Genomic DNA, 19194 nt, shown 5'->3' on the forward strand with positions numbered 1-19194 from the left:
ATCTCTTTCTGTTGGTGTATCTCTGTTGTTCTGCTCTGTGTATGAAGTTCAACATGCCTCACTTGCCTCAGCACCATCTGGACTCTCAAACCAAGATCTATATGTGAAATACATATGATTAGATGTAATATATACTACACATATTTAAAGAAAATATATACATATGTTTTAGTATATGACAAAGTTTTAGTTGTGAAGTGAGTAAAAGTGGACAGATGTAGGACCGGATCTTTCTGTAGTGCCTTTACCATCTCTAAGTGGCAACTGAAATAGACATAGTAGATCAACAACATGACACATGTTAACTGTTAAATTTTCTTATAATAAAAATTGCACACATATTCTAAATGATAATATAGAAACGTAAATGATTGCTTAACTGATTTTAATAACATGACATAAAGCCCCTACACTTGATATAATTGTTATGCAAAATACATAGATGAATACTGTCTTCTTTTAAAAATATAAAATAAATAAGCAAGACATGTGAAAATAGGCAAGTTTCCATTAAATAAATGAAAATTTTAAAAAAAGTTTTGCTTTCCATATCATTTGAAGAAGGGAAATTATCATTTTAAACAATATTCAAGTTTATTAAACAAATTAAAAAAAGTATTATAAAATGTTTAACTTTCATCAGCTTCAAGGTTTATGTTACTCCCAAATTTTGCATATAACTGAACTTTCAAATCTGCTAACACCCGCTGAATTGATTCCACTCTGGATTCTAAGGCATCAATTTCTTCTTGCAAATTTTTCTGGAAAAAAAAATTAGTTTAAATTAATTCTATTCAATTGGATGATTTCTGAGCATCTGTGGATGAAATAATATTTGGGAAGAATTTTAGGTCAAAAACTTTCTAAACTTGGACAGGCAGCTAAATAACACTGATAATTAAATCTAAACCAAAAGTCTGAATGTGGGGCATTTTTCATTCATGATCTATATTTGCTTATTATAGAATAAATCAAGCTTTTCTCAGTTTTGGTTGACTTAAAAAACAGAATAAAATAAAAGAAAATTAATTCCTAAATTATCATATCCTAATAAAGAAAGAATGACATTCAAACATTTAGGGTAAACAGTTCACCACGGGCCTGGCTTCTGACACAGCCTTTTCCAACTCTCCACAAAAATAACTATGGAACTAGAGGAAATGATAAAAATTCACACACTCACCAATAATTAAAAGTAACAACTTATCGTCAAAACCTGGCAGAAATTTCCCTAACTACAAGGCCCCTGGAGTTAGACTTTGAAAGAGCAGTAATGAGAGCCTCATTTATGAAAGAGCAGCTTTGCCACACAAAATGCATGGAATGTCAGAAATTCCTTCCTGGCCAGGATCAAAAGGATTTTTCCTAAACATGACAAAGAAAAAAATGGAATCACACAAATAATATATGTACCCATTAATATCAGGAACAAAAGAAGAATACCTAGTATTGACAACGTTATTATTTTAGAAATCTGGCCAGTGGTTCTCAAAGGGTGGCCCCCAGATCACCTGGAAGCTTGTGAGAAATATGAATTCCAGGGCTCCACTCCAGGCCTCCTGAATTAGAAATTATTGGGGTTGCGCTCAATGATCTGAATTTATAACAAGCCCAAATGTTGTCAATGAATCCATACTCTCACCCAGGAATTACACTTCTCTGATTATTTCCTTAAAAGAACTTTCTACACGTGAACAAAGATTTAGGTTTAAGAATGCTCACCACAATACTCCTATAGGAAAACAGCGAAAACAAATTAATGTAACAACAGGAGGACAGTGGGCTGAATCAATGTCCACCAACATGACATTAAACAGTCATCAAAATTGATGTTTTTAAAACACGTGTAGCTGGCCTAGAACAGGCTCCCAGTGAAGATCTGCTGGATAAATGAACATTAAATGGAACAAGATAATACCCAACTAGGACATTAAGCGACCAAAACATGAAGCAAAAGTACACAGAGAAAGAGGAGGAGAGAACATAAAAGAAATACATGAAAACGTTTACTATGGATGATTATCTCTGGGTAGTGGGATTACGGGTGACTTTTCTACTTTATAATATTCTGCACTTTCTAAATACTATTAACTTAGAACACAGGTTCTGGAGTCAAAGATCACTCCCTTTGTCACTTCGAGGAAGTCCCATAACCTCTCTAAGCCTCTATTCTTCTTCAACTCTCAACTGGGATTCCCAGTATTATCCCAGAGTCATCGTTAGGATTAAACAAAATCATGCTTACAAAACATTCAGAGCAGGCCTGGGACATTGTAAGAATGCATGAAATATTAGCTATCATCCCTTATTTTCCCTACACCTATAATTACACATTCTTTATAATGACATAAATCCTAATTTAAGACTTAGACTTCATCACCCAGGGAGAGACTCCAACATACCTTTGCTTCTTCTAACATTTCTTGTGTTTCTTCTTGAGAATGGCTAATGAAAACATCGCCAATCTGATAAGGTACCATTAAGCAGTCGTCGTCTGCAAGCATGATGTCCTCACAAGCATCTTCTAAATTCTGGAGTTGTTTCTGTAAATGCAAAAGTGAACGGCAATGAAGAATGTATTCAAAATTCCCTAATAGAGGCTAAAAGCCAATTTTAATTTGGGGACCTCAACTCTTTGAGGAACTCTTTCACACAGGTATCATCACATTAAAATAAGTTTCTTACATTTTTAGATAGCATTTCATAAGGAAGCACGTAGCTCACTAACACACTGTCCTCTAGATAGTTCCAGATTGCTATAAGCCCCCTGTGGTGGACAGTGGAGGTATCCATGGCCACTCAAAATGTCTCCTACTTTGTTTCCCACCTTGTGACTTCCGCCTTCCTATAGCAAAATAAAAACACGAACACAAACACAAACCTGCATTTCTCAGCTTTGCTTGATGATAGGATGAAAGCAAATAATAACATAAATTCCACTAATCAAAGACACCTGAACTGGACTTCAACCCAGGAGAGCTGCATGAGAAGAGGCTGGGCACAAGCCTCTGACACACAGGCTTGGGCACGGCGGCAGCCCAGTGTTCCGAGGACCGAGGGGCAGCGTCCCCATGGTGGAGGGGGCAGCTGGCTCTGGGATCAGTGGCGACAACAGCAGCTCCATCACCAGCCAAGTCTCTGGTTCTGGGACCTGCTCCTGGACCCTCAGCCGAGGGCCACACCCCTCAACAATCTGTACGCTATCTCACCTCCCTTAACCAACGTCTTCCTTCTTAAACTAACTAGAGTGTATTTTGTCATCTACAACAAAGAGCCCAGACAGATATAATCACATATTACTGAATTTAGTTTTAAAAAGCTATAGCATGAAGAACTTTTATTTTTCTTAAATAAGATCCGTATTTTCAATACCTTTTTTACTTCTATTTCTTCCTTCAGCTCTGTGATTCTACTTGTATTCCGTGCAAATTTGTTTATCTTTTGTTGATCTTCAAAAGTAACGTTGACATCTTCTGCAGCCTGAAAAAACATATACATTTTTTTGTAGAATTAATTTTAATGGAGAAGTTATAGGTTAGCTTTTAATATAACTCTGAAATAGCCCAATAAACTACTTGCCCTCAGAGTCCAGAATCACGAGAGGTACAGAATATCACAAACACAGGCCTTACTAAGTTTCTGCTCCACAAGCTTAAGATTTGTTCATAAATCTATAACCTCTTCTGATATGCTATGGAGTAATGCCTAACGTGCAAAAACATTTCAAATATAAATAACAATTAAGAATAAGTCCTGAATCGACACAGAGCAAAACTGCACTACCTTTAAAACTATTTTCCACCAGCCTCCACAGACTGCTGAGGGTTGTACCAGAAAATCAGAAACAGGGAAGAAATCTTGAGAGGAACTACTCTCCAGGGTCTGCAGGCTTTGTAATAAGGAAGTGACAAGAACAGGAGTGTACCCATTTCTGGAGATAAATATAACTCAATTCAAACTTTTGAGCTGTATGGCACAAAATAAAAACCCATGGGAAAAAAAAAAAGAATAAGTCCTGAATCAAGTCAGTCAACTTTTGGCCTAGAGCAGAATTTTTTAAGATAGCCCAGGGAACAAAAGTGATGTGATAATTTTGGTAAATGCCTCAGACTAGTTTATTCTCTCAGAGTTAAAACTTGCTTAAGTTTATTGAGGCTATCAGAAGTCTGTTTCTATAATTTTTAATGTAACTGATATACTGGCTTGAGGGTCACTATGCATTTCAGTGACTATATTCCACACACACACATTAAAAATTATGTTTAATGCAGAACTTGTTTATGTGTCTTAATTATGAATAAGGTGTAGTTCACTGTAAAATGATAAAAATTGGATATTTTTAAACTATGTGATTAAATTTGTAAATAAAATTAGACTACTTAGACGACAAAGTATCTATGAAACCATATAAATAACAGCTAACATTTACTGAGCATTTATTATGTGCCAAGAACTTTCTAAGTACTTTATTATCTCTGCTAATCCTCCAATCAGTCTTATTAAGTAGGAACATTAGTACCACTGTTCTACCGATGGAGAAAGCATGGCACAGAGAGGTTAAATAATTTGCCCAAAGCCACATAGCAGGTAAGTGGTAAAGCTCGGTTTCAACCCAGGTAATCTGGCTCCAGAGTCCAGATGGGTCCATGAGCTCTTGCAAATTAAAGGCAGAAGTGTGTGTGTGCGTGTGTGTGTGTGTGCGCACGCGTGCGCGCGTGTGTTTATACACACAATCATGCATATCTAGAAGAGGAACAGGAAGTCCTTGGTTTTAATCAGATTCTCAAAGGGGGACCTTTTTTTTTTTTGGTTCCTTCCCCTTTTCATTTTTTTTTTAAATTTTATATTGGAATATAGTTGATTAACAAGGGACCGTATATTTTTAAAACATTTTTTTTAAATAACAGACTTCCTTAGAGTTTCCCCTCATTTATAAAAGAGGAACAAGGGCACTTGATGATAATTTAAAGCAGGAAAGAGATAGACAGATATAGCTTCAACAAGGACTATTTAGGGCTCTTTTGCCAATAACAGTAATGGTTCACAATAACCACACCCCATCCTTTCACCCGGTCTCTCATGACAATTGACTTTTATTTCCTTTATTTGAGGCAACCTGTTGTCTCAAGCAGTATGGAGCTTGGTGATCAGAATATAAATGCAGACACCGAGAATTCAGCCTTCCTCTGACCCAGGCTCTCATCACCCAATAAACACGCATCAGCCCCATCATCAGACACCCAGCAGATGTCATGAAAAAAAATCCTTTACAGTGGGATATACATATAGCTTTGAATGTTCACCCTGGTGCATAATTTTTACATATATGGAAGTTGGGAAACACTGAGCTATGCTACAGAAGCCAAAGCAAAGTCCATATGCAGATATGTTGGCATTCAAGTCATTTGCCTGCACAAGAAGTCTCAACTCTCTAAGCCAACAGGGAACAGAGAATTCTAGAGTTCCTGCTCCTGCAGAATTTAAATACTGAGTCCTTGAAAGCCTGAATATGTATTTATAGATGCACTTGTCATGGTGAGGCTTTATCGGGGTAATCCCCATGAAAGCACCCAGCACAGGGCTGTCTGAAACACAACTGAGCCTTAATCCATTGTTTCTGAATTTGAATCTAAATCATGTTCCATCAGACTCACCGACACAGGGTTTCTGAAAAGTTGTGGAGAGTCTGGCCACCTGCCTTCTATCTTTCCAAAGCAGGCGTTTCCTGCTGTAGCCTCACCAAACGGCAGCCCCCAGCACACGCTGCACCCTGGAGTTCATTTCCTTAATGGTGGTTCTCTCCCTGGGGTTAAGGGCTCAAGTCGGGGTGTGAGGCAAACACAAGCGCTGGTTAAACCACGTGCCACCCAGGGGAGGGCTGTTTACGGTGGAAAGTGAGAAGTCAGCACCCTCCCTGATTACAGCGGTGGCTTCCGTTTTAATCTCACTGATCTAGAACACTCCTATGTTGCTGGAAGCTCCATTTGGCAGGGAGGGAGTAATTCTAAACTGGGAGTGCACCGACTGTCAGAGGTCCATTTACCCCTGAAACTATGCAAAATGCTGTGTATTATATGTGCATTCTTCTGGAAAGGTCTTCATGGCTTTCATGAGATGCTTAAAGGGACCCACGCCCCCGAAGGTTAGGAGAGAAGCCAGATGTAGTTAGTACCGCTCACGAAGCCAAAATAACTCAAGGAGGAAGGAGTTACTTAGTAGTACCAGAGTGGTGGAAACAGTAAGAGTGGATTCAAATCCAAGCAAGCAGGAACCTTAGGCAAATTGTTCAGTTCTCTGGAGCCACCTCAGGTTTGTCATCTGTAAAATGGGGAAGCTATTCCCACCTTGCAGAGGGGATAAAACGAGAACCTAGCATAGGGCCTGGAGATGGAGTCGCCTTTCAATAAACGACAGCTAAGTGCTTTATTTCCTGAATAACGTTTACCAAAAATCGTTACAAAGAAGAACAGACCCAGACCCAGAGGAAAATTCTGCTACGCTTAAGAGAAATATGACTGCCCAAGATTCAAGGTGAAAGTTAAAATTCCCTGCACTGTGATTGCACCCTTATCTGGAGCATCAGCCCCTCACGGGACCCCGGGAGGAAAGCGACCCACCCTCAGTCATGCCCACGCTGACTCTGGGTTTTACCAGCACAATCTGGACCCAGGTCCCTCAGGTTCTAAAAACCTAGGAGGAGGTTCCGGCCAATTGTAGTCTGCTTCTATTTTTGTTTTTTAAAGGTTATCTATCCAGTTTCTACAATATAAAACTTTGCTTTGTATTTTTATTCACCTTCCCTGTGAACAGTCATTCATTTAATAATTACTTAGTGTTTTGTATGTACGAGGCACTGTGAAAGGAGGGTATTCATGAGTCCTCGCCTCAAGAATACTGGCACGCTTATATTCTAGTGGAAGAGGTGTGCAAAAAGCAAGGGTTTTGGCTAGATGGTGACACATGTGACAGTGAAAGCAAAATAGTGTAGGGGGTGGAAGTGTTGAGGGGCTGGGGAGTGAAGGGAAGGTCAAAGGTGGCTTCTCTGAGGAAGAGACAGTTGTACTCAGGACGATAAACAGAAATCAGACTGTAGTACCTTTCATGGCCAAGAACCAGGTCTGAGAAAGCAGAACTCTGGAGATGACAGGACTGAATCATCTCATCTTAACTTCTCACCAGAAAAAGTCATGACCCACTGGGAGGTAATGGGTTACAAAGCACTCCAGACTGCAAACAATTTTTCTTAAACTCCGAGGGCTATCCTGTGATATTTCACTCTCACACATCGGCATGCCTCTGTTTTCTCTTACAGTCGGCAGAGAAAAGAGGCACATGTCGCTAACCTATCAGAAATTGTCCACAGCACTGGAAACCCCTACAGGAAGATGTTGCATCTATGATAGTCTTATTAAGATAAAGAAGAAAATCTTATGTTTTGGCCGCCACCTACCCCTCTATAAGTTATTTTACCACCATGGTTCAACCTGCCCTCCACCCCGATTCTCTGTCATCTTGGCCATCCTTTTATTAAATGCATGCTGGGCCTTTGCAGGAGGTACTCCAACTTTCTTTTCTGCTCCTCATGGAATCCTACAGATCACACCTTCTCAGGAAAGCCTCCCCTGACCTCAAAGCAGACCTTATTCCGGCCCTCATTTCACAAGCCCCTTTCTTTCATAGTTCTTATCGGAGCTGCAAATTTTACAGTTTTCTGTGTGACTACTGATTAACGCCTGCCTCTCCCCAAGAGCGTAAGTTCTACAGTGCTATAAGGACAAGGGGATAAAAATTTCGTTATTGTTCACCATTCTTATGTCCATCACCTAAAACTGAAACTGCGCCGTAGACCATGCTCAAAAAGTTTGTTAAATGAATGAAAGGAAAAAATGTTGGTGATCAAGAATTTTGCGATCAAGCCCAGGGTTCAAACCATTCTTCCACCATTTCCTCAACGTCTACTTCATCTCTCTGTACTTTAGTTTCTACATCTGTCGAATGAGTGTGAACCACAACTAGTATCTTCCATGGAGTGAAAGGCCATACCTGACAGAGGGCCCAATATAAAAACAAAACAGAGGCCAAGTGACTCTCACATAGTTCCTGTCTCAATCATCATGGCCCTAAACCCTACTCTGGTACCTGATTAAGAATTTGTGGATGACAGACCAGTAGGATGAACAACTCACCCCGGTTTGCCTGGGGCTTTTCCCAGTTTTAGCACTCCCTCCATCTCAGGCAAACCTGGAGGGATTGGTCACCCTACAGCAAGAGCAGGTGGCTTAGACTATGAGGTGCCCTTGAGCAGGAAAGCAATGGAAGCACATTCCCATGTGGTCTTAGAAGTGGAATGAAAGGAAACACACACAAGACCTACAGAGCAAATCCCTTCAGTCAAGGGACTCTCATCAGACAGTATGGAAGTTAAAAACACAGGCTCTGGAGGCAGAACATCCATGTTTATTTATCTATATCCTAATTTTGCCTCTGTGCTTCAGTTTCCTCATCTGTAAAATAAGGTGAAACACAGCATCACCCTTAAAGGAGTGTAAGATTAAAATAAACAATGTATACAATGTGCTTAAAACGGTACCCAGCACACAGTAAAGCCTCAATAAACATCAGATGTTATTATTTCCTTGCCCCTCTCCATTTTATTTTCTTTCTATCTAGATTTCTTTAAGCATCTGGGTAGACTTAACGAATTATAAGCCCTGAAGAGGCGTTCTGCTTGTTCAGTAGGATAAAAGGTGGGCTTTGGGGAAAACAAAATAAAACCTGAGTTTGCACTCCACCTCTGCTTATTAGCTGAGTCACTTTGAAGCCGCTCACCGCTCTAAGTTTCTCCGTCTGTAAAGTGGGGGGAAAACGTGCCCTTGCTAAATTGCTGGAAGGATCCGACATAATAATAAACGGACGGCTTCTGGGCCCCGACCCATCGTCTATCCTCAATAACAGATGGTTTTAGCCTGGAGGGCGCAGGGGCACCGAGTGTAGAGTTGAGTGGCTCAGGGGCCGGATAATCCGGGGATACGGGTTCCTGCTCTGCTCCTTACAGCTGAGTGACCTTGGGCAGGTGACTCCACCTCTCTGGGCCTCAGCTTCCTTGCCTGCAAAGAAGGGTACCAGAGCGCCCACCCTTGTGAACTTGTAAGGGTTAAACGTGACGACCCAGGTAAAGCACCTGCGTTATGGCCAACCTTGGTCAACTGGACCCTTAGGCTTCCCACACCCCAAGGACATGGTCTGGGCAGCGGGATCCTCAGACTCTCCAGGATCATCCTCAGCACCGCCAGAGGCGACCCAGAGTCCTCTAAGGGTCCCAGCCGGGGTGCCCCCACGGCCAGCCGGGGGCCCAGAAAGACCCCAAGACGCCGGGCGCGGGCAGGCCTCGCCCCGGGGCCGCCCTCAGGGTCGGGAGTCTCGGCCCCGATCCCTGCGCCGGGCTTCAGAGCTGCGCGCCCCCGGCACCCTGCGGCCGGCCCCTCGCGGCCGACCCCCGCCCGCCGGCCGAGCATCCCGCACCCCAGGCGCCCCACTCACCGCCTTCTTCATGGTGGCCGCCATCTTGGGACTGGACTACGGCCCGAGGCGGGGGAGGGCTGCTAAGGTGTGCCTCGGCCCCGCGCCCTCCCTCCTTCCCGACGACGCAGGACTCCCTCCAAACAAAAAGTGGTCTCTACTTTCCCTCCGATTGGATCTTCGATCAGTGATTCCTAAGGTCTGGGACTCGGGGAGGACATGTAACCTGGAAGGACTTGGTACGTGCCTATTAAAGGGACAGGCGACTCCCTGTGGGCCGACAGAAACTGGCGTGGGTGTGGCGAGCGGCCGCAGCTCCAGCAGCGGGCAGCAGGGGGCGCTCAGCGCGGCGGGGCCGCGAGCGGGCGGAAGGGCCGTTCCTTTCCACCCATCCCACGAACCGTGTAAGAAATCCACCTCCCTAAAAAAAGAGCTAAGAACGAATGACCTTGGCAACAGCATGAGAGATGTATGTGCCCTGATAATTCAGATGATAAAAAGGAGGAAGTACTCCTAGTAGATAATTTTTTTCAACAATATTATTCAGCAATTACTGTATACTCTGACGCATGTGCCTCCCAATTCTTAAATTTTTTTGGTCTCAGGATCCCTTTACACTCTTAAAAAATTTTGAGGACCCTGAAGAATTTCTGTCGTATATTCTTCAACATTTATCATATTAGAAGTAGAATTTTTGAATGTATTTATTAACTTAAAATAATTTTAAAATCCATTTCATGTTATTGTAAGCAACATTTTAAAATTAAAGATAACCATATTTTCCAAGACCAAAAAAAAATATTGAGAAGAATGGCAGTTTTACATTCTTGCATATCTCTGTAATGTCTGGCTTAATGGAAGTTTGGATTCTCATACCTGCTTCTGCGTTCAATCTCTTGCAATACGTTGTTTAATTGCTATATATGAAGAAAATCTGATCTCACGTAGATATGTCGTTGGAAAAGGGAGGCCCTCGGGGATCCCCTGAATAGATCTCAGGGACCCCAGGGGTTTGAGAATTGCTCTGGACAAGTCTCCTTTCTCGAAGTCCCAATTTCCTCTTCGGGAAGTGAGGATGAGGGGGCCTTATAGCAAGCACATCCTGCCGTCTCTGCCACAGCCCTTAGCCCCACATGGCATGGCCTGCTCCGCCAGGGTTCCAGCTCCAGAATCCAAGCCCTTTGCATTAGGTCTTCCCTGTGCTCAGCTCATATGTGCTCAATATATATTTGTTGAACGACGATGTTTTTTTTCAGGGCTGGATCTTTTCACAGGATCTGGCCTAGAGTGGAATCTCCATCAATGACACTCATTCATTTAAAAGATCACTAACTAGCCAAATTTAAAGGCGCTGCAGAAACAGACAGTGGAGGGGGAGATAGAACACAAAAGGGCAAAATCATTACAAATGGTGCCAAGCACCTGACGGGGGAAACAAATGAGGTGCCGAGACAGAGAAGAACAGAAGCGGGTGGTCCCGAGGGGGTCTTTGGAGGTGGCCACTGAGTGAACAGAGAATGGGAGGAAGAGAGGAGAGGAGGGGTCTCTTATGCAGGAAGGAGGTTCCTGGGCTGGACCAGCAGGTCAAAGACGTTGTCTTCCTGTGTTCAGACTTCTTTAATAAAATACCACAGACCGGGTGGCTTATAAACAATAGAAATCTATCTCTCACAGTCCTGGAAGCTGGAAGTCTGAGATCTGGGCAACAGCATGGTCAGGTGCGGGCTGGTTCACAGCCAGCACCTTCTGGCTGGGTCCTCACACGGAGGAAGGGGTGAGGGAGCTCTCTGGTGTCTCTTTTGTAAGGGCACTAAATCCCTCTCGTGAAAGCTCCACCCTCCTGAACTCCACACCTCCCAAAGGGCCCACCTCCTAAGACATCACATTGGGCATTAGGATTTCAAGCTATGAATCTGGGGAGTGCGGAGGGACACAAACATTCAGACCAAAGCAGAAGTTACGGCTCCCAGCTGGATATGCTGTCGTTCTTGGCCTTCCCTTTATCATCACAAGATGGCTATTGCATCCTCAAGCGTCACGTCTTTATCCAAGAGGTGCACAGGCAGAGGGAAAAGGGGTCAGCACGTACCTTATGCACGTCAGCTTATGCTTCCTCTGAGTCGCTGTCCTGTGCTCTCTCACTCTTGCTTTCTCTCGCTCTCAAGGAGAAATGTATTTCCCAGAATCTCCTAGCCCCCTTGCCTTTATGTCTGTCTTACACCCACCTCAACCACTGGCAGAAGCTACAGGATTAATGATTACCTTGAACAATGAGGACTAACTCCTCGAGGCTGGAAATATGGCTGCCGAAAAAGAAAACTAGGCTGGGTTTCTGGAAACAAGGAAGGGGAAGAAGGAAGTAAGGGCTGTTGGATCGGCGGCCAACGGTGTCCTCTCCTTGGGAGTTCAGTCATCATATGGGGCTGTTAAAAGGGCTGGGTCAGCTAGGGGCTGGGCAGATAAGGAGAGCGTCATTGAACCTGGACAGATGGACGGTGGGCAGAACCGCCCCCAACCTTAGTGCTGAATTGGCTCCCTCTGCTTCGGAAGTCTTCCTTCTCGCTCCATTTCCCGCCATCCCTACCCCCTTGGCTCCCCAGCCCACAGTATCCTTTGAGCTAATCTCCTTTCCTGCAGGAAAACCAGTGCTGCACGTGCAAGTGGGGACTTTCAAGTCTTCTACTAAGCATCCTCTCATTCCGTAATATTGAGTGTTTCCAACATTTGCTTCTGTTTTTTTTCTCCAGCTTGAGCATGTGTCCGTACTTGTTTGGACTAACGAAAGAAAGAAGCCTGGGGTACAAATGAAAACAACGGGAGACTGCAGGTCAGGAAGGTAAAGCCCAATAAGCACTTGAAAATACTATCCCCAAGGGATGAATGAACACATTCCCTTATACCAGGTTGAAAACTGGCCACCCAGTGACTGGATGCAAGATATGGGTTGTTTTCGGTTGCTTTTTTTTTTGACCCATACAGTATTTTTTTTAATTGAACCAACATTTGAAACTTAGGAGATTTCACTCAACAATGTTAGAGTTTTTATAGAAACAGACTCACAGACTTAGAGAACTTATGGTTACCAGGGGGGAAGGGTGGGGTGGAAGGGATAGATTGTGAGTTTGCGATTGACATGTACACACTGCTATATATACATATTTTTTTTAAATTTTATTTATTTATTTATTTATTTTTGGCTGCATTGGGTCTTTTGCTGCTGCGCGCGGGCTTTCTCTGGTTGCGGCGAGCAGGGGCTACTCTTTGTTGCGGTGCGTGGGCTTCTCATTGCAGTGGCTTCTCTTGTTGCGGAGCACGGGCTCTAGGTGCACAGGCTTCAGTAGTTGCGGCACGTGGGCTCAGTAGTTGTGGCTCGCGGGCTCTAGAGTGCAGGCTCAGTAGTTGTGGTGCAGGGGCTTAGCTGCTCTGTGGCATGTGGGATCTTCCCGGACCAGGGCTCGAACCCGTGTCCCCTGCATTGGCAGGTGGATTCTTAACCACTGGGCCACCAGGGAAGCCCCACACTGCTATCCTTAAAATGGATAACCAACAAGGACCTACTGTATAGCACAGGGAACTCTGCTCAATATTATATAACAACCTAAATGGGAAAAGAATTTGAAAAAGAATAGATACGTGTATATGTATAAATGAATCACTCTGCTGTACACCTGAAACTAACACAACACTGTTAATCAACTATACTCCAATATAAAGTAGAAAGTTTAAAATAATAATAATAATAACAAATAGAGTTTTATTTTGCTCGAGCTTGTAAAAGCAGCGTCCCGGTGACCTTCAGCCCCCATTCCTGCGTGCCAGCAGCTGCTGGTGCTGATTGGATGTGGCCCATTTAGCTCACAGGCCCTCTCCAGGGTCCCCACAGGTCCCTACCTGCCTCATCTGTGTGCTTCCCTGTCAGGCCCTCCAGGCATATGAACTTGGCTACCCCCAGGCTTCTGGTCTAACAGATCTGAATGAGGAGGTTTGTGCATGCCTTTGTTTGAGACCTGTCCCACGCTAGATGCTGTTGCAAAAAGAAAGCTGAATCCAACAAGGTGCTTTGCAGCAGGGAGCTTACAGTTGGCACACGTACATCGCCACAGATCAGAGCACCTGGGGCTGCAGCCCTGAGACCACGCTGAGGGTCCTGGGGAAGGAGAGCTTGTGTCTGGCTGGAGCAGCCAATGAAGCCTCTGGAACTGATCAATAAGGGCAGGTGCTAGGCAGTGGGGCTACAGCATTGAAAAAAATAGACAAAATGCCCTGTTATATGTGGCTTACATTCTAGTGATGGGAGACAGACCATGCTCAAAATATGTAAGTACATTATACAGTATGTTAGAAGGTGTTATTAATGTGGTTTTAATAGCTATAACAAGAACACATAAAATAATAATAAAAGACTATGTAACTACCAGTATGAAAACTCCATGAGGAAGATACAAGGATAGAAACGGCAAGTATGTTGAGGGGGAAAAGCAAAAAACAATAACCTCTATTTGAATTGACATGTAAGCTACAAAATTGTCCAGACACGTCCCAGCTTAATTTAGATTCTGTCACAAAGCGATAATGAGCTCATTTCATAGCCGTACGTGCATGAGTGCCCTCCAAAACCTGCAACATCCGTGCCAGGCTCCCGATTCTAAGACTTCAAAGGGAAGTCTTGATGGGATGAGCCTTCCACGGGGAGCCGAGAGGAGTGAGGGGCAAAGAGAAGCCAATCCCTATGATCGCGTGGTAATTTACTCATTGCCTGCAGGGGGCGCGCGAGGATCGTGGTAGCCTTCCCCAGACCTGAGTCACTCAAGTCCACCTTGGTAGTTTATGCCAAAACACCAACAGAACTAATTTTTTTCTTAATTTAAACAAATAATCTGTCTTTAAAATTTAGAATAAGTATATTTTAAAAGGGCATTTAAACATCTCTGACTTAAAGTGAAAACCAGTTTCACCTGCTAAAGGAGCAGATCTTAAGCAAATCTCCACTCTGGGAGACTCAGAAGAAATTCTTTCAGCTGAGATTGATCAAAGCGTGGAGGGGAACTAGGGCCAGGGCTGCCTCGAGAGTGAGTGCCTCCTTAAATTCTCCACCTCTAGGCCTCTCGAATGCTTGGCCCTAATCCCTTGGGGAGGCAAGATGTCCGCTCCTCCCTGCCCCCCGCTGTCGAGGGGGTGGCAGCAGCTCCCAAGGCCCACAGGGACCTGGCAGGAAATGTAAATTGAGTGAAGCCCATTAGGGAGGGACCACTCCATCCACGGGGACTCAAAGCCACTAGAAGTTCCCCTTTATACCAGAAATATGGATTTTCTTTTTTTTTTTACACGAAGTCTCCTGATGTTGAACTCTTCACTCAAATCTCTTTTCAAATAAATTCTAAACTTCCATTTGTACCAACCAGATGGAGAGCTCAGGCCACCCACCCATTTGTGACCTCTGGTAAACCTCTCCAGGTGCACATCTTCTGGAATGTTCTTAGGACCAAATTTTCCATCCCTAAATGCATTTTCATGGATCAGGGACTCCATCTCTTACTGGAAAATGTCCTCCCTAGGCTGTCTGATTACTCTCTCCTGAATTCACCTCCTTCCTGCTTTGTTCCGTGATCATGAACTTCCTGTGTCCCTGCATGACTCTTGACACCCAAGGATGTCTTTAAATCTATCTTAAGATGTAATCCAACTCCTAAAGCCTTCCTTGGTTCTTGCTAACCTCTTCCATCTTTAAATTCTGCCCTTTTGGGAATTCCTTGGCAGTCCAGTGGTTAGGAGTCAGAGCTTTTAATGCCGAGGGCCTGGATTCAATCCCTCATCAGGGAACTAAGATCCCATATGCCATTCAGCGTGGCCAAGAAAAAAAATTAAAAATAAAATGTCACAATCTTGATTTTTTTTTAAATAAATTAATAAAAAATAAATTCTGCACTTGTTACACGATTTGGTACTTTTCTAAGCTACAACCGTATATGCCTTACTTTCTCTATCTTGTACTTCTTTTGACTCTTCTTCTTGGGTAGTCAGTTTGGACTTGGCTAAGCCATTTTGTAAATGCTTTTATCACTCCCCTGCTTGAAATTCTTCACTGCCTTCTCGTTGCTCTTAGTTTATAGTTTTCTTACCAGGGTCTAGCCTCCTCTCAGACTCATTTCATACTGTTTTTCCCTTCACTCACTATTCTCCATCACCTCGGGCCTCCGTTCTGTGAATGCCGCCTGGTCCCTTCTGCCTCAGAGCCTTTGCCCTTGCTAGTCCTGCCGCCTTCCGGGCCTTCTTTCCTGTTATTCACCTGGCTAAAGTCTACTCATCCTCAACACTCAACCTCTGTGTCACTCCATCAGGGAAGCTCTCCTTTAACACGTCTACCACCCAGAAAGAGCAGTATCTCCCATTTAAGCACCCTTGTAGCCCTCCCCAGCACATTTCATTTTGAACTCTGTCTCCTCGTTATACTAGGAGCACCAAGGGAAACAAACCATGCTTGTTCCTTCATCTCTGTAATCACAACACCAACAGGGAAGTAGGTGCTTGACAAATATTAGCTAATGAATAAATAAATATGTGTATGAATGAGTGACTATGTATTTAGGAATTCATACAGTAATATATAATACAATACAGCTGTTGATGAATTAATTCAGTAACAATGTACAAAAGTCCATAGAGTATTTCCACTCACCTTTTTTTTTTGCTAGTATATCTAGTAAAACAACATACCTCACAAACTGTGATCATGTGGACTCATTGCCTGAATAGCTCTTTCCTCCAGGTGGGTTGTGACTCCAGAATCTGACATTTTTACTTTTCTCTTTGCAAACCCTCAGGAACTGTCCACATTCTCGTCTACACTCCACAAAGCAAGATTGCACAAAAGCAAGGAACACTGTCTGTCTTGGGGCCAAAATATAACCACCTCTCGCTAGTTTGAATTCTCAACTTAGTTTTTACTGGAAAAAAAGCATTAACATTTTTCCAAAGCCCTCCAGTGTATGCACTGGCTTAAGGCCTTTATAAAATAGGCCATGAACCAAACTGTTTATTTCAAGGGTACACGCTTATAGCAATCTTGATATTGAGAAAGGAGTCAGAACTTGTTATAAGGAGCAGTCACAGCATATCTTCAAATTAAAATATAAATTCCCTAGTGTGATTCATTCAACAAGGATTCGCCCAGAATCTGGGTTGCCCTTAGCATTGAGCCAGGCAACCTCTTCACACAGATGCTGCTCATAAAAGGATCTGTTTTGCAATGAAGTGGGCACCTTACGTATTTGTGACCATCTGGTAACTCTTGAATACGTTTCTCTATATTTGGGGGAATTTCCAGGTCATGGGTGTCAACTCTCCATTCTAGAAGTCAGAACTCAATTTCCTAGCATTCCTTAAGCTAGGATGCAGGTCTGTGGATTTAGGTCCAACCGATCAGACTCACCAGTGGGAGATTTTGCTCTAAGAGGACCAATGAGAAGAGGTGCCAGGTGCCTGGGGAACCCACTCCTGGTGATGAGGATAGTCCTGCAGAGGAAGCTGGGGCTCTCTGAAGCAGCAGGAAGACAGTCCTAGTAGAAGCCCTGGCCTTAGTGACTCAGGCTCGGAGGTGCTGAGATTGTAGCAGCCAGCAGTCCTGCAAGGTCATTTCAATGTCGTCCCTAGATGTTTGCCTCCACCGTGGATTCCTCTGCCCTTACAAAGAGTCTGTGTGCCTTCTGACCCCCTTTTCCAAATTCTCCATCTGCTGAATCTACTACAGGGGTTATGTTATTTGCCACAAAGAACCTAAAGAGATGTTATCTTTAGAGAAAAGTTATTCCTTTGTTATTGTAAGTTCAGCCAAGACAATCATGAAGGGATGGAAAGACAAAAGCCTGTAATATTCTCTAGGCTGTTTTGCGGTGCTGCTGATGTGATAACTACACAGGTGAAATTCTATCTGAAAATAAAAAACTATTGGCGTACGCCAATTACAGTCAGGCACCTTGTGCTGACTTTTAAGGTTTTTTATCGTACATATCACACACTCAAGTAACCTGTAGGTTGCATTTGTGTCACACTGACACAGACTTTAACGAAGAGGCAAGGCTGAGGGGATGACAAAACCACACAAAGTCAACCGCAAGCCCCCAGACCAGCACACCACCCACCACTACCAAGTAATAATCAGCTATATGGGTTACATGTGTAAACGGAAAAAACAATCAAGAGAGAGAAGTAATACCTCAGCTGCTGCTTATAAAGCCTCGAAAGGCAGCATGACTAATCTCTTTGGAGAAAACTGGTTCATTTTTGGTGATAAGCAAAGGATAAGATGGAGGATGTCAGGGCAAACATTCCTGTCAATCATTGATGTCTCTTTAGTCTTTCTCGGAGCAAAATACTTTCAGGCACTAAGGCTGAAGACAGGAACAAAAAAGCAGCCCCTGCCCTCATGCTCATACACGGCCACCAGGGAAGAGAGACGGATGCTTAGAAATGCTTAGAAAGCAGCTTAAGAAAATGAATGAGCACTTTTATTGTTTGAAGAATAATTCTATTCCTGGCCACCTATTCTGAGAAAATAAGTCTACAACCAGAAATAGACTCTTTGCACAAGAGTGGTATTAAAGCAGTTCGTTTATAAAAATGAAGCATTTGAACTACCCTGTGTTCAGCCTATAAGATACCCACAGTGACATGCATTTATCACAATGACAGTTTTGAAAAGTAGTGACATGGAAAACCATGCTGAAAACCAGGTAGGATGCAAAATTCCAATTCCAATTTTATTCTTAAAAACATAGATATAGGTAGATATACTTGGAAAAATATAGAAATGAAACCCATAAAAATGTTGCTATATAATAGTGATTTGATATCTAGGTGTCAGGGATTAAAGGTGACTTTACTTTGCATCTTTACAATTTTCTATATTTTCTAAATTTTTGAAAGTGAATGTGGATTACTCTTATATTCATGTAGAAATCAATATTAATATTAGATGATACATAATAATGTAAGATGTAATGGTAAGTGATAAAAGCAAGCTATAAAATGGACATATGGTGATTCTGACTAGAATTTTAAAATCTACCCATAGGTAGAATACATAGGCAGAAATGTATAAAACTATTCTCAGTAGTTGTCACCAGGTGGTGACATGAAATGCAATTATTTTTTCTTATTTGTACTTTCTCAGGTTTCATTTAATGATTATGATCACTTTAATAATATTTGGGAAACTTCTTTTTAAAAGACATGACTGTGCTATTAACCTTCTCAATAAAGATAAAAAAGGTTAGGTAATTCCCACATTCCACCAATCACAGGACCTCAATCATCAGAAGCAAAGGATTTAAATCTAAATAGGTTCTCAGCATTATTGCCCTGAGTTTCTGAGAAGGAACAAGAAGCTTTCTGAGATATTAAACAGTTAACTACATTTTTAAAATTTTTCTGTAAATTTATCTTTAATGTGATGAGCACAAATCTCATAAAACATGATTGCTATAAGAAATTACAGGGACTTCCCTGGTGGCGCAGTGGTTAAGAATCCGCCTGCCAATGCAGGGGACACGGATTCAAGCCCTGGTCCAGGAAGATCCCACATGCCACAGAGCAACTAAGCCCGTGCACCACAACTACTAAGCCTGCGCTCCAGAGCCCGCGAGCCACAACTACTGAGCCCGCATGCCACAACTACTG

The 19194-nt window shown here is 42.9% G+C and overlaps 1 protein-coding gene across 3 annotated transcripts; it reads right to left on the bottom strand.

The window, feature by feature from the left end:
* Window positions 1-368: 368 nt before the first annotated feature.
* Window positions 369-9763, bottom strand: PFDN4 (prefoldin subunit 4). 3 transcript variants are annotated; one of them, XM_036824313.1, is made up of 4 exons: window positions 9541-9763; window positions 3373-3480; window positions 2403-2543; window positions 369-761 (listed from the first exon to the last, which is right to left on the bottom strand). In XM_036824313.1, exons 1-4 carry the CDS (start codon window positions 9562-9564, stop codon window positions 630-632), a joined length of 405 nt encoding a protein of 134 aa, XP_036680208.1. In that variant the 5' UTR covers window positions 9565-9763; the 3' UTR covers window positions 369-629. The 3 variants fall into 3 exon arrangements, with proteins under 3 accessions (XP_036680208.1, XP_036680207.1, XP_036680206.1); XM_036824312.1 differs by lacking the exon at window positions 9541-9763 and adding an exon at window positions 8830-9097 and having other exon boundaries at window positions 371-761; XM_036824311.1 differs by lacking the exon at window positions 9541-9763 and adding an exon at window positions 8375-8470 and having other exon boundaries at window positions 371-761.
* Between the last annotated feature and the right edge of the window lie 9431 nt (window positions 9764-19194).

Source organism: Balaenoptera musculus, chromosome 15, assembly GCF_009873245.2.
Source record: "Balaenoptera musculus isolate JJ_BM4_2016_0621 chromosome 15, mBalMus1.pri.v3, whole genome shotgun sequence".
Taxonomy (NCBI): domain Eukaryota; kingdom Metazoa; phylum Chordata; class Mammalia; order Artiodactyla; family Balaenopteridae; genus Balaenoptera; species Balaenoptera musculus.

Coding starts and splice junctions, on each gene's coding strand:
- PFDN4 (XM_036824311.1), bottom strand. CDS start 8,455: ATGGATGTTCTGCCTCCAGAGCCTGTGTTTTTAACTTCCATACTGTCT. Junction 2,544..3,372: donor AAGAAATAGAAGTAAAAAAG/GTATTGAAAATA, acceptor TTGCATTTACAG/AAACAACTCCAGAATTTAGA. Junction 762..2,402: donor AAATGTTAGAAGAAGCAAAG/GTATGTTGGAGT, acceptor TTTTTTTTCCAG/AAAAATTTGCAAGAAGAAAT.